Genomic DNA, 12,483 nt, shown 5'->3' with positions numbered 1-12,483 from the left:
TGGAAGAAGGAAGACAGACAGTAGAAGGAGAGGTGGAAAGATACATAAGAAGGGAATATGGAGAATACTTACAAATATATACAGATGCATCAAAAATGGTAAATGATAGAGTAGGGATAGCATTTATAATTCCAGATTTAAACATCATGGAAAATAAAAGATTAACGGATAGTTTGAATGTATACACAGGAGAGTTACTGGCTATTTCAATGGCGTTAAAATGGAGTGAAGAATTAAGTGAAAAGAAAGTGTTAATTTGTTCTGATTCAAGTAGTGCATTAATAAGTATTATGGAACAAGAGTCGGAAGCAAGACAAGACATTCTGATAGATATAAATAAATCAATACATAAAATGGGAATAAATGGATCTACTGTTAAGTTTATTTGGATTCCGGCTCATATCGGAATAGTTGGAAATGAATTAGCAGATACATTTGCAAAGAGTGCGAGTAAGAGAAATGAAATTGAATTGGAAGTTAAGTATAGTAAAAGTGAGATAAGGAGTATAAGTAAAATATATTACAAGAAGAAGTGGCAGGAACAATGGGAGGGTGAAAAGAAGGCAAGGTTTTATTATAGTATTCAAAAAAAAGTGGGGGAGTGTAGAAAGGAAAATAGGAATAAACAAGAGGAAGATATTATATCTAGGTTAAGATTTGGACATGTAGGGTTAAATAGTACTTTGAAAATAATAAATAAACATAGTACGGGGTTATGTAATTTTTGTGGAAAGTTGGAAACAGTTATACATATTTTTATGGAATGTAATAAATATAATCTAGAAAGAGAGGGAAGAGTTAAATAGGAATAAAGTTAAATTAAATATTAGAGATCTGCTACAAAAATCTTCTGGAGATGTGGTTTTTAATTCCGTGTTTAGGTTTCTTAGGAAAACAGGTCTAATAGGGAGATTATAGGGATTAGACATCTGGTTCATACTCCAGTCCAGAAGGTGGCGGTAATGCACCTGAAAGTTGTTTGCCAACCGCCATAAAACAAAAAGAAGAAGAAGAAGAAGAAGAAGAAGAGCGGAAAGGAGGGCTCCCTCCTCTGGCTCAGACCGTTACAGCCCCACCCTTTTCCGCCTCTGCAGATCTCTGTCGCAGCGCTGTGAGTTTCTCTTTCCTGACTTTAATTTATCCTTGTTGTCTCCTAACAGGTTGTTCTGTTCTAAGTTAAACTTTAATGTTTTTGGTGTTTCGTTACAATATTTTCCACTCAGAAACGTCGCATGAATCTATATTTCGGACGGAGAGATCGACTCAACCAGGAAATGGCTTCTTCTCTTCCTGCGTCTCTGTTCCTGCTGTCTGTGGTTTTCTGCCAGTTTGTTTCTGCTGCAGGTCAGATTCAGTTACACACAGTTTCATCAAACTACTGAAGAATTAACTTTAATCTCCGCCATGTTGTGATTGTTTTTATCATATTTCAAAGCTGTTGAGTTTTTATCCTGGTTTAGTATTTTTATAACTTTATATTCTGCTGTTCTGCATTTCCAGCACAGTTTAATTTTACTGTTTTAGGTTATTATGATCTTTTTATCTCACTGATCAATATTACTAGAACTAAAATGAGGACAGTTTACTGAAAACTATTCACTAGTTGGATAGAAAGTTGAGTGGTTGATTCAGGACTTCATGTTGAAACATGACTTCAACATGAAGTCCTGTTTCTAAGGACTTCATGCCACTCCCAATATGGTGGACACTCTTGCCATGTTTCTACTGCTGGTTGCCAGTAGAATCAGCCTGTGGACAACATGGAGTTTTGAGTTTCTATGTTGCAACTAAAAGATTTAGTTGCAACATTTATTTAGATTTAGAGGAAATTTAAATGATTTCATGGACCTTTGCTTTAATTTTCAGCCCAGTTATTATTCAGATTTTTTGACTTATTAAGTCAGTCACATCATTTCATTGGTTCCAGTTGTTTTCTGAACCAGATGGTACCAGAACCAGATGTGTCTCTGTGTCTACAATATTTAATACATCTATGAGTAAAAGACGATGCGAAAGCATAAATTATGGAACACAAAAGAGGTTTATTTAATCTAAAATAGCACAACCAATGTCAAACAAACTCCATGAACAAAACAGCCTGTTATCAATTCTGCCATATTGTTAATAACTACATGTGGTCCGTGCAACAGTGATACATTTGTCATATTCTTGTGCTGCATTTTCAGTTGTTGTTTCTGCGACACTAGCAAGAAGCTTGTTCAAAAACGGCACAGAAGAAGAAATGCCGTCAGTACTTGATTGAACACCTTGATTATGGGTTCATAGCTTCTCCAACAAACACACAACTTCCACAGTGTTTACTGTGTGAACAAGGTTTTTCCAAAGAGGCAATGAAGCCATCATGTCTCCAGGAGCACCTTATGAAGATCCACACAGATAAAGCTAACAAGGAGCTTCTTTCAGGCTCTTAAAGAGCAGCATGGTAGGAGAACATCACCATCTCTCTGTCTGGAAAAGCAGCCAGACTGATAGTGGGCCAGTGGCGTCCTATAACATTTCTCTGCTAGTAGCCAAATGTGGGCAGCCGTATACAATTGGAGAAAAATTGATGCTCCCTGCCATTAAATCTCTACTGTACTGGAGCGGGACCCCACGCAGGTTCTGAAGTCCATATCACTCAGCAATGACATTGTAGCAAGCAGAATTAATGAAATGGTGGTGATACAGAGGAGCAGCTGTGTGCCATCTTAAGGGATTCTCCGTTCAGACGATGACTCCCGACAACAGAAGAAGAATTACTTTATTCATCCCAGCAGGGAAATTATTTCGCAGTTACAGCAAGAATTTTTTTATACACAGATTAACACACACACGACAGGAGCTGTTTTTGAAGGAGGACATGCGGCAAAGGTTGTCGGGACCGGGAGTCGAACCCGCGACGTCCGCGGGTCTAAGGCCTCCAAATGTGGGGTGTGCTAACCTCCTGCGCCACCACAGCACACTCTGTTGATGGCTTACATCCACTTTCAGGCCCCCAGCAGTGAGGACTTGGCTGAAGAGTTTTTGTTTTCAAAATATCTGAAAATGGACAGAAAAGGTCAGACCATTTTAAATGCCCTTCATGGTTATTTACAGGAAAAGTCCGTCCCAATAACAAATATCCTGGCATGAGCCACTGATGGCGCCCCTTGATGGTTGGCAGGTACTGCAGCTTCACAGGTCCCAAAGGTCCTGACTGTCCATTGCTTCCTGCATCGCCACAATCTTGTAGCCAAATGTAAAAGTCCAGCTCCCAACGAGTCCCTCAATATCTCGTTGGGAGTTAACAAAATAAAAGCCCACGCCCTAAATGACAGACTGTTCCAACAGCTACGCCAGGAGAATGATGAGATTTTTGAGCGTCTTCTTCTCCACACAGACATGCGCTGCTCTCCAGGGGAAACTGCCTTGTTCTTTCTTGTCGTCTGTTTGACTCCATTGTGGAGTTTCTGGAGTCGGTAGATGAAGCTCTGGGGGAACAGGTGACTTCCAGCCTCTGAGACATCATGCACCTCACAGACGTCTTTGAAAAAATGAACAAAGTCACATTAAAGCTCCAAGGAAATGGTGTTACTGTCCAGAGCAAAGCCGTCATTCACTGTTTCATCTCCAGGCTGGATCTGTACAAACAGCACAGGCAGAAGGTAGTTGGCCTGTTTCACACAACTGACAAAGATGGATATTATAGTTGATTACGCTTATTTAATTTAGGTGAATTATTAATAGTCAGAGTAATAATTATTTATTATTAATAATTCATGCTAATATTAATAATAATAGCCTAATCATTACAGGTGTCTGAGCTAACCGATGACCGCCTCCTCATTTATGTTAAAACCTGAAAACGGTTCAGGCTGAGTTGGAAATGCTCTTCAGAACCTTCTGGACCTGGAAGTTCCCGTCTGGGTGGTTCAGCCCTTTCAGGAGGACGTGGTCACACTGAGCATCTGGTTGATGTCCAGTGCAACGTTGAGGCCCAAACTATTTTTTGTTCCTCTGGCTGGGGACCAAATACACCCCCTGTTATCCTCTTTAGCAGAAGGTCCGGCTGCTGCTGCTTGATTTCCTGACCACATGTCTCATGGAGCAGAGATTCAGCCAGGTCCTCCTCATGCAGTCCAAATGGATTTCCTTTGAAAATCAGCCTAAAAATCCTACTTTGTTCTTTAGTGGCCGATTCTTTTATTCTGCTCATTGTTTGGCATTTCTGATTGGCTGTTGTTAATTAATACATGAATGGTAGATTGCTGGCTGTTTCTGATTGGTTCCTGTTTTTTACGGTTAATTAAAGTTTGAACTGAAATTTTCTACCGTCCTGATTGGCTGAAGTTAGGCATATCTAATTTAAATTTAATTTCTGCTGTTTCTTAAAAATATCTTTATTTTTTGAAGCAGCTGTAAATAGCTTTTATTCTCAGGACATTTTTGTTTCCTGAGAAACTAATAAATCTGTTATTCAGTGATGTGAGTCAAGAAATTATTTTTTAATGATAAATTCAGAAGCAACATAATATCATCAGTAATTGTAGCTCATCTCATTTGAAGGGTAAGTACCTGGATAAGTGGAGCCGGGTCCATTAGAACCAGTGGAAAAGGGCCAATGAAAATGTTGGAGATTAAATTATTTATTCATTTCAAAGGGAAATTAAATGTGTGTCATATTAACCAGATCATCAATAAGCCTCAGATTCTGCTGGTTTCAGATCTTCTGTTTATTTATTCAGTTCCTTTAATAAACAGGTGAGATATTAATAACTGGTGACTGGATTTTCATGAAGCTTTTATGTTTTGATCAAATGTTTTTTTTTCTAAAACTTATGCTGTGAGGAATTCACAAAATGAATCCTGTAGAGATTTTGTTTCATTTTAACCATATTTTTTTAAGTATTTAAAATTATCTTCATGAAAACAGTTTTCTCTTTTCTGAATGTCTATACCTACTATGACCTTTGACCCTGATGTTTCTGCTGTTGGATGAATCTTCAGATTGATGGAGCTGATCTCGTTGTTCCATCAGCAGAAACTGATGAGTCTTCATCACACAGACCTACACTGATCTCACTTTGACCTCTGACCTCTCTGCTCTGTGTTGTTTTCTCTCCTTCAGATCAGAACAACGTGAAAATCAAAGCTACAGTTGGAGAGAGCGTCATTCTGCCATGTAAAGATCCTGACCAGGAGGAGATTATAGTTGCAGAGTGGAACAGAACTGACCTGAAGTCAGGATTTGTCCTCCTGTACAGAGATTCACAGTTTGATCCAGCAAACCAGGATCCATCTTACAGGAACCGGGTTGATCTGCTGGTTGGTCAGATACAGAAAAGAGACTTTTCTTTGATTCTGCAGAACACAACGACTGATGACAGCGGAACGTATAAATGTCACGTTGTTAAATCGGACCTTATGAAGAAACGGATCAGCTCCGTCAGCCTGGTTGTAGCTCCTCCTCCTCCAGGTGAGTGTTTGTCTCTGGATCAGAACCAGCAGCTTCCTGGTTCTGATCCAGATCAGATGATGAGACTCTAGAAAGCAGCTGGTCTGAGATCAGATGATGATGATCTACAGTCAGATCAGACTAGAGGTTAAAGGTCACAAATCTAGACAGTGTTTGATTGATCATGACCTTTGCCCTTTATAATTAATGCCAATTGAATTTGATTGATTCTTTTGACCTTAAATACAAACTATGTTCATAAGTTATCAGAAAGGTCAGATGTGCTGGTGATACCAGAGGTTGTGCTAAAATCTTTGGTTGTTTGTCATTTTGACTGAGCATAAAAAAATAAAGTCATTAAATTAAGTTGTAATATTGAATAACTTAAACTTTTATTTTGAAGTTTAGTGGGCAGTTGATATCTTACATAAACCAAAATTACATACTATTATTTTACTAAAGGATGCCTGTCTGGTCTTGGGCCAAATGCATCATGGACCTTGTCTAAAAAACGACGGTCCAGTTCAGATCTGGTACTTTGGTTTTGGAGTCCAGATTCATTCGTTCATCCCAGAGGAGGAGCAACGATGTTCTTTGTGTGATTTGGGGGAAACGTTGAGAAATAATTTATTTACTAAAATACTTGATATTAATGGATGGCGATAAAATTCATATTAATTTAAGTATTTTATGTTTCAGTTGGCACATTTTATTTTGAAGGCCTGGCACCTTAGAAAGAGGATGGTTTTAGTTTAAAGAATATTTATGTCTGTCTGCTTGTTTGTAATGTTTTTATTGTGCCTTATAAACCCATATGGGCTGTAAAAGATTCTGTCTTATTCTATTTTTACCCGTCAAATTATAACCATATTAATAAAATCGGCCATTTAATCTCATTTTTATGTGGTTTAGTTCATATTCACCAAGTTGAACCGTGAATCCAGATCCCATCAAACATAAAGCAGATAAACGTATCTTAACTTTTTCTCCATAGTAACAAAAACCACTGACTGAGGCCTTAATAACTTATAATAAATGAAATTAAACGACTCCACTTAAATTACAGCATTTCACCTGCTGCAGTCTGAACGCTCAGCCTCACTGATTCCTCCTGGTTGCATCTGCAGAGAAATCTGTGCTGCTTCATCGGTCAGTTGATCTGATCCAAACCGATTAACTTTAGAGGCCAGAGGCTGAATTAAACCAAGAACATTATCTTAATGATGATTTTACAGCTTTACTCCACTATTTGAATAAGCAGAGCAACTTCTCCTATTTTAAACTTTTGTTCATTCACCTGCGTTCTTGAGAGACGGATCAGTTGAACCCTGCTAGCTCCCTGCTAGCTCTTTTTTTATTTATTTTTTATTGCAAACAAAGAACATATGTGAACAACATAGAACAGTAATAATTACAAACAGATACAACATAAATGGGCTTTACAGAACATAGAACAATTATTTTACAATGTCAAAATCAAACTGAGTCTCCAGGGCTGCATTTCTTTAATGCAGTTATGATTTACTGGCTTTAGCATTTGAGCTGATTTTTAAGGATTCTAAATAGATATTAATAGAAGATAATAAAATCTGGAAATTAGGTTTTTGTTGTAAATGTTTGGAGGTGTGAATATGATATTTACCATAAATAATAAAAAGGTTGACAACATATAAAAATTCTGTTTTGACAAGTTCACATTTCTCCATCCAAACAAAATATCCTGATCTGTTAAAGTAATATTGAGATTTTTTTGATGAAAAAAATGGACATATCTCTCCAGAATATTTTGGTATAATTACAATCCCAAAAAAGATGAACAAGCTTTTCCTCATTATTTTTACAAAAAGTACACAAAGGGTCCAAATCCCATTTATATCTTTTTATCAAAAATGCTTTAACAGGATAAACATTGTGAATAATTTTATAAGAAATTTCTCTTACTTTATTGTTTATTAAGTATTTTTTTAGGAGTATCCAAGTCCACTTCCAATTTATATTTTCAAAAATGTTGGACCAATAAAATATACAAGCTGGTGAAAAAACAAGATCTTGTAATAGAATCTTTCTTAACATTTTGTTGGTTGTTTTCTTACTTAAAAAAGGGCAATAATAATCAATATAAATGGAGTTTGGATCAAAATGTGAATTGGATCTGGAGGTAAAGATGATAAAAGCTTTAATGACCCACTGGGGATTGTTTCAAGCACCACAGCATTTTCTTTAGGGGTGGCAGGAAATTGGAAATGTAACATAAAATCAGAATAAGACAATAAATGACCATTTGGATTTAATAATTGGCTTACAAGTAATATTCCCCTATCAAACCATTTTCTATAAAAGATTGTCTTATTTTTGTATTTAATGTCTTCATTATTCCAGATATAGTATTTATGGGGAGAAAAATTGTGTTTGTACAAAAGTGACCAGCTGAAGAGCATTTGTTTATGAAACATAGATAGTTTTAGGGGTATTTTGGGTTTATTGTAATTGCATCTCAGAAGAAAGGGTAATCCTCCAATTTTGCCAAAGTTGTAAATGGGAATAGCATTCCATATAGAGTTTGGGTTTTTTAGAAGATTTTTTAAATATTTAATTTTAAATGAATTGTTTAAAGATGTGAAATCAAGGGCTTCAATTCCACCTTTTTCAACTTTATTCATTAGAATATTTTTTTGATAAGATGGCATTTCTTTTTCCATATAAAATTAAAGTTTATTTTATTAATATTGGTACTGATTTGTTTGGGAACATCAAGAGCAAGGGCCGGATAAACGAGTCTAGAAAAGCCTTCAGCTTTGACTGATAATGAACGTCCTAAAGAGAGAGATCTGACTGGAGCCACAGATTAAATCTTTGTTCAACTATTTTAATTATGGGGTTAAAATTGTCTATTGATCTTATATTTTGATCTTTAATTATTGTGATTCCAAGATATTTAACTTTGTCTTTTATAGGAATATTGAGGAATGTGCCTTTTAAATGAGATTTAATGGAAAGTAATTCACATTTATTTAGATTTAGAGTTAAACCAGAAGCTTTGGAGAAGGTGTTGATGATTTCAGTAGAGTTTTTTATTTCACATTTATTCTTTAAAAAAGTGCAGTGTCATCAGCAAGCTGGGAAATTATGATGTTTCTGTTTGCAACATTAATCCCTGTAATTTATTCCTTGATTTTAACTGAAAGAATTTGCATGACCAGAATGAATAGATGTGGGGAAACTGGACACCCTTATCTTTTCAAATCAAATCTTTTAGAGCAGCCAGGTGATCATTTTACAGATGCATTACAATTCCTATATAACATTTGACAACTTTTAATTAAGATTTGTCCGTATCCAAATACTTCTAATGCTTTAAACAAAAATGTATGTTCAACAGCTGATCCAGAATGCTGCTGCTGGGGTTCTGACTAAAACCAGGAAGATAGAGCACATAACACCAGTTTTAAAGTCCCTCCACTGGCTCCCTGTAGCTCAGAGAATAGACTTTAAAATACTGTTGTTAGTTTATAAATCACTGAACGGCTTAGCACCACAATACATTAAAGATCTGCTGTTGTTGTATCAACCTTCCAGACCTCTCAGGTTCTGGTTCTGGTTCTGCTCTGCATCCCCAGAACCAGAACCAAACGAGGAGAAGCAGCTTTCAGCATCTATGCACCACGAATTTGGAACAAACTTCCAGAAAACTGTAAAACAGCTGAAACACTGACTTCTTTTAAATCTCAACTAAAAACCCACCTGTTTAGAATTGTATTTGAAATGTAATCAATTACAAATTTATTGGTGGAACTTGACTTAATGATTGATTATTCTGTGTTTGTAATGATGTAAAGCACTTTGAAATGCCTTGCTGCTGAAATGTGCTATACAAATAAAATTTGATTGATTGATTGAACTGTGTCAAAGGCTTTAAAAAAAAAAATATATATATATATATATATATATATATATATATATATAATAATAATAAAAACAATATAAGACCATCCCTCTCTATTAAATCTGAGTAATCTAGCAGATCCAAGATAATATTATTAGTTATATGTCTACCTGGTATGAATCCAGACTGAGTTTCATCAATAACTTCTTCAAGAGTATTCTGAATTTTTGTAGCAATACAACCTGCAATAATGTTATAGTCATTTTGTAGTAATGTAATTAGTCGCCAGTTATCCAGAAGAAGTTTGTCTTTTTGTGGTTTAGGGGTCAGTGTAATCAGACTTTGGGTCATTGTTGGAGGAACTGACCCAGAATCCAAACTTTCAAGATAAACTTGATGTAAAAATGGCGATAGTTGTTCTGAAAACTTTTTATAAAATTCTGCATTGAGGCCATCAGTTCCTGGTGATTTATTTAGTTTTAATTTGTTGATGGACTTTTGGACGTCTTCAAGTGTAATCAAGGAATCACATTGTTTTTATTATTTTTACTAATTTGTTGCATTTTATTCAGAGTTAATAAATTGTGAGACAGTTTCATCAGAACATCTTGACTGATAAAGTTCTTGGAAAAAAGTTTCACAGTAAGAGGAGATTTGAACTTCACAGATATTATTATTGATTTGAAGTTTCATAATACTGTTAGATATTTGGTGTTTTTTTCTAATCTAAAATAAGAAGAGTTTTTTCCTCCTAACCATTCCTGTCTCGATCTGATGTACGCTCCTTTAGCTTTGGAAATGTAAATATTGTCCAGGTTCAGTTGTAAATGGTTTAATCTGATCTTTTGTTCTTCAGATACATTTTCTGGCAGAACATTGTTCAATAAGATAATTTCTTTTATTCCTTCTGATTCTACTTTCCTTTTTCTTTTAGAATCTCAGCTCCAGTTTTCATGAACATTTTTTGAAGTTCATATTTTAGGAGTTCCCAATTTTTACTGAATTCCTTCTGACTGCAAACTGTATTCCAATACTTTATAATTATTTGTTTAATGTTTTCTTCCACTGTTTTATTTTCTAACAGTGAAGAGTTGAGTTTCCAGTAAGCTGTAACTGTATTTTTTCCATACTGGTTTAATTGAGTTTTTCCAGTTAAAATAAGCTTGTGGTCTGATAACGGAGCTGGAAGAATCTCTGACTTCATTTCATCAGTTATTAAATCAGACAGCAGCCAGAAATCAGTTCTTGATTTAAAGGAGCCTGTTTGGTTTTGCACATAAATTTAACTTTGGACTTATTTTTTTGTCTCCATTCATCAATCAGGCCAAAGGTTGACATAAAGTTTTCTAGAACTGTGTTTGGATTTGTATAAGGAATTTAGAGGAAATCTATCTAATGCTTCGTTAAGAGTTGAATTGAAGTCCCCACCAATAATAATATTCATATTATGATATTTACCACATAAGTAATTCACCTCATTACTTAATCTAACATAAAGTTGCATATTTTCTCCTTTGGTATTGTGCCCATATATAGAACCCAACAAAAGAATTTCTTCATTTATTGATACAACTAATAAAGTAAAATGTCCGTATGTGTGGACATAATCCATCTCCACTGAAGTTGTTTGGTAATATTGCCTCCTGCTGACTGAGTGGATCCATGTTCCAGCCATAGTTCGTCCCCCACTGACTTTTCCAGAACTTGGTATCATTTGCAGTTGAATGAGTTTCTTGGATTAAACAGAAATCTGCTTTAAAATTTTTAAGATATAAAAACATTGCCTTTCTTTTAATGTTGTTCCTTAACCCTCGAGCATTGAGTGAAATAACTTTAAAAAAAGAAATGCTACTAAGAGTTGTAGCTTCTAACCCTGAAAACTGAGTTACAGAAAAATCTAACAAACTTTCCCAACAGAGAAATTATATAATAAACGGAGCTTTTTCAATATTTAATATCATTACTTTACTGTTAGTTCTGATTCTCAAGATGTCTGCCAGTCATTAGCAGGTTCAGGTTTTTCCTCCTTCCTCCTCTGTCAGTAACAAAAGCTCTGGGACCGATTTAAAGGCTGGTTTCCTTCTTCGCCTGCTTTTTTTCACCAGTGGCCACAGCAAGTTTCTTCTCTGACGGTCCTCTGGGCAGAAGTCCTCCTTGAAGCGCAGGTTGCTTGATTTCAGAAAAGATGACTGCTTGGCCTCCTTCCATACCGTTTCCCTGTAGGGTCTCATGGAGAACTGGATCATCACTTCTCCAGGACGACCCGTGCCTGTAACGCCACCCAGCCGGTGGACGCTGTCGATGACGTCTGGTAGTTTTTCTTTGCATCCTGGCGCTGTCTTCTGGCAAATGGTAATAACCTTGCTACGAACATCTTCTCCTTCTTCATTTATTCCAGAAAGCCGCAAGTCCCATCTTCTTTTATAACGTGAAAGTTCGAGCAGCTTATTTTCCATTTGCACCTTTTTTTCTGATTTCTCAACTCTCCCGACGGTTTCTGTCATCTTTTCTTGCATTTCTTGCATTTCAGCATGGATATAATCCACTGAATCTTTGAGATCATTTATGCTTGAAGACCGCCCGCTCTCTCCTTTATCGTCAACTTTAAAGTTGCTGATATTTTCAGCGAAGTCATGGTCTTCCGTCGGTTTGTAACTTTTAGCCGACATCTTAGTTGGTGTATTTTCTGTGCTGACGGATTTGCGTTTACCACTTGCAGCCATTCTTTAAAATTTTCAAGACGTCCTTTTTGAGCAGCTTTAAGCACAATATCTAACGAAGGTCTCAGAATAAATGCTTCCCTGCGTTAAAGCAGCAATAACTGCTCCCTATCCAGACAATCTCGGGAGAGCTTGTAAAGAACCACCACTCACGCCGCCATCTTGGCCACTCCTCCCTGCTAGCTCTTTACCCTGTGAGCAATCCAGGGGTTTTTATAGGATTTTTTTTACATGGTTTTGCTCCAAAACGGACAGATGTTACATCTGCTGCGCTCCTGAGCGCCTCTCCTTCTGGGTGTAGGAGGGAAATGTCTTCAGCTCCATTTGTTAAAACCGCAGGATGAGTTCAGTTGAATTCTTCTCAGTGTCGGAGCCTCGTCTGCATTAGTTGTGCAGCTGCTCATGTTACGGTCTAGTTAACTTCTGCAGCTTTATTTATTTCCTCA

The 12,483-nt window shown here is 36.3% G+C and overlaps 1 protein-coding gene across 9 annotated transcripts in view; it reads left to right on the top strand.

Moving 5' to 3' along the window:
- The first annotated feature begins 811 nt into the window (after positions 1–811).
- The window catches only part of LOC116719975 (uncharacterized), a 31,895-nt gene continuing 20,223 nt past the window's right edge, over positions 812–12,483 (top strand). For 3 of the 9 annotated variants that reach the window (XM_032562961.1, XM_032562943.1, XM_032562925.1), the window contains exons 1-3: positions 813–1,111; positions 1,224–1,344; positions 5,108–5,455. In XM_032562961.1, coding sequence (XP_032418852.1) covers positions 1,233–1,344; positions 5,108–5,455 — 460 coding nt within the window. In that variant the 5' untranslated portion in view covers positions 813–1,111; positions 1,224–1,232. Of the gene's footprint in view, positions 1,112–1,223; positions 1,345–5,107; positions 5,456–12,483 lie in introns of all 9 variants that reach the window. The other 6 variants (XM_032562906.1, XM_032562888.1, XM_032562951.1 and 3 more) reach the window with 5 other exon arrangements.

Source organism: Xiphophorus hellerii, chromosome 1 (genome assembly GCF_003331165.1).
Source record: "Xiphophorus hellerii strain 12219 chromosome 1, Xiphophorus_hellerii-4.1, whole genome shotgun sequence".
Taxonomy (NCBI): Eukaryota; Metazoa; Chordata; class Actinopteri; order Cyprinodontiformes; family Poeciliidae; genus Xiphophorus; species Xiphophorus hellerii.
Note: the sequence above shows the minus strand (reverse complement) of the source record. Positions and strands in the feature narration are given on the sequence as shown.